At 35.5% G+C, this 2631-nt stretch overlaps 1 protein-coding gene across 1 annotated transcript; it reads right to left on the reverse strand.

The window, feature by feature from the left end:
- Positions 1-513: 513 nt before the first annotated feature.
- Positions 514-2404, reverse strand: LOC143555759 (chloroplast envelope quinone oxidoreductase homolog). Its single transcript, XM_077045262.1, has 4 exons — positions 2247-2404; positions 2019-2160; positions 1833-1924; positions 514-1207 (listed from the first exon to the last, which is right to left on the reverse strand). The coding sequence occupies exons 1-4, from the start codon at positions 2304-2306 to the stop codon at positions 515-517; spliced, it is 987 nt and encodes a 328-aa protein (XP_076901377.1). The 5' UTR covers positions 2307-2404; the 3' UTR covers position 514.
- Positions 2405-2631: the final 227 nt, after the last annotated feature.

Raw genomic sequence — 2631 nt, forward strand, 5'->3', positions numbered from 1 at the left:
AAACGTGAATCTGGGAAGTTGCTTCCTCAGTGATGATTCTTTTGGTACTCGAGGCTGCGCTTTGGTGTTTGTCATGTTTACCTCCTTTTCCTTCGTTGTCGGCCATGGTGGTGGCTTTTAGGGTTTTGGTTTGGTCGGTAGGTCGTTTGTTTACATCTGCTCTAATACCATAATAATTTTCCATGTTATGGTATATGGAGAATGACAATCATATATAATTTGATAAAAATTGATTCAGAGAAAAACTGTATCACATGCCTATTCTATATATGATCCTTTTGGCAATAATCAAGCCACATATTATGCCGACAATAAAGAGGTGTGATAAAAGAGAATAACTAGCTATAAAAGATATTCTCCATATTCATGAAAAGGTGATAATAATTTCCATATGATGATATAGTTTCCAATAAAGACAAAGTCGTTGAATGAGATTCAATTGCACAACAAATATAACAAATTAACCGTGTTAGAATACAAATGCACACAAAAAAGTACGAGTTATACATATCAATTATGGCTCAACAATAATTTTACCAATAGCATGCCCACTAATGCTCTTGGCCCAAGCCTTTTCAGCTTCACTTAAAGGATATTTCGAGTCGATAACAGTTTTAAGTTTTCCATCCTTCACCAACCCAACCATATACTCTAAGTTCTTAGTTTCCGGATACATAATAACCGGGACCAATTTCTTTTTTGAGAAAGTGAGTTTCTTCAAAATCGCAGAACAATACGTTTTTAGGACTGGGGTTACGTCTAAGACAATTCCATTCGAGCTAAGGTTAGACTCGAAAGTAGACCAAGGAATAGAAGGGGCGCAATGGATCACCACGTCATATTTTTTACCTGATGGGCTTTTTAAAGCTTCACCTTGTGAGGTTTTGTAATCAATAACCTCGTCAGCACCTAGGCCTTTAACTAGGTCTATGTTGTGGTTCCCACAAGTGGCAGTGACGTGGACGTTACCTAGCTTCGCTAGTTGGACCGCGTATTGGCCTACACCACCTGAAGCAGCGGTGATGAGAATGTTGGTGGTGGTGGTGGTGGTTTTGTCTAGGGTGATGCCAGCGTGATAAGTGAGGGCTTGGAGTGCTGTAAGACCGGCTATAGGTAACCCGGCTCCTTCGGCTGCAGATACCTCTGGTGGTCTCAAAACAGTCATTCTTTCACTTCCCACAGCATACTCAGACAGTCCTCCATTTCTCTGTGAGATTATAAATAATATTAGAAAAACATATAAACATAATTAAAATATATATAAAATGCTTTTATACATTAGGACTTGTACGTATGGAAAATCCCAAATTAAGCAGTCGACCAATCAAAGTTTATGCAAAACTAACACAAAATGTTACTAAACGAAACATGTAATATTCGGGTGAAAATACCCTCGTGGACACGCTAGGTACAAGACGCGTATTCATTTTTGAGAAAATGTTTACCATAAAAATTCTTTTGGTGAAATTGCCGGACACGTGACATTAACGCTCTGGCACTCTGGCAACGACTCACAAATATCCTGGACACCATATAAAATTTTATTTTTTTTTTACTTTTTAGTTAATTAAAAGTTACTTTTTATTATTTTGAAATTTTTACCGGAATGAAATTTAGTTTTCTTTATATATATTTACTTCGCTAACCAAGTGAAAATGCTAACAAAGTTACAAAAGCGTTATTTCTGACCCGATCAATCAGATCCCATCCTTTTCTTTTCCATTTATAAAGTTTGTGTATCCGTCACTGGTCAAATGTCGCTTGTGCCATTAGTGGACTAGGCAAGTCCGCTTGTAATCACATACACATGTGTGTATATATATAAAACTTACAATAATGGTAGTCATGGAGACTACTTTATCACCAACTTTGAAACGAGTTATTCCTGGCCCAACATCGATCACCTCTCCTGCTACATCAGTTGCTGCATTCGTGCAAGAACTCTAGATTTCAGGATATACATAAGACCAAAAGCATAATGTGATTAATGCGGTTTGATTAAGATGCATGTTCACTACCTGGTATACAAGGGAATTTGAGTGGGAAAAGAGGACGCAAAAGGCCTTGCTGTACCTTCCAATCGACTGGATTTATGCTAGTTGCCTCCACTTTTATTAGAACTTCACCTTTACATGGCTTAGGAATAGGAACTTCAACATGCTATATATACAACATAACATGTCTTAGTATATTTATGATTATCGAATATTAAACATAAAGCATGCATACAGATACAAGAACTAAACCTCGAGATCAGCAACTCCGTAGGAATCATACTGAACAGCGTGCATAAATTTATCTGCCATAGTTGTTTACATACATCAATATTCGTTCCCATATGGACGATATATATACATATATAAAGCTGTAGACGTACTGGTGTTAGCGTTTGTTGGTATACTTATAAAGAACTTAATTGCCGGACTCACCATCCACTAAGTTATAATAATAATAATAATAATAATAATAATAATAATAATAATAATAATAATAATAATAATATGGTTCTAAGCAAAACAAACAAAAAGCTGCTAAATGAAAAGCCCTGCCATATGGACACCTTACAATAATAATAATAATAATAATAATAATAATCCTAATATAATAATAAAAATAGTTTTATTTTATATT

This window comes from Bidens hawaiensis, unplaced genomic scaffold (genome assembly GCF_021521415.1).
Source record: "Bidens hawaiensis isolate Kalapana, Puna unplaced genomic scaffold, B.hawaiensis_p1.1 tig00018312_1, whole genome shotgun sequence".
Taxonomy (NCBI): domain Eukaryota; kingdom Viridiplantae; phylum Streptophyta; class Magnoliopsida; order Asterales; family Asteraceae; genus Bidens; species Bidens hawaiensis.

Coding starts and splice junctions, on each gene's coding strand:
- LOC143555759 (XM_077045262.1), bottom strand. CDS start 2,306: ATGGCAGATAAATTTATGCACGCTGTTCAGTATGATTCCTACGGAGTT. Junction 2,161..2,246: donor ACGGAGTTGCTGATCTCGAG/GTTTAGTTCTTG, acceptor TTGTATATATAG/CATGTTGAAGTTCCTATTCC. Junction 1,925..2,018: donor CAAATTCCCTTGTATACCAG/GTAGTGAACATG, acceptor GCACGAATGCAG/CAACTGATGTAGCAGGAGAG.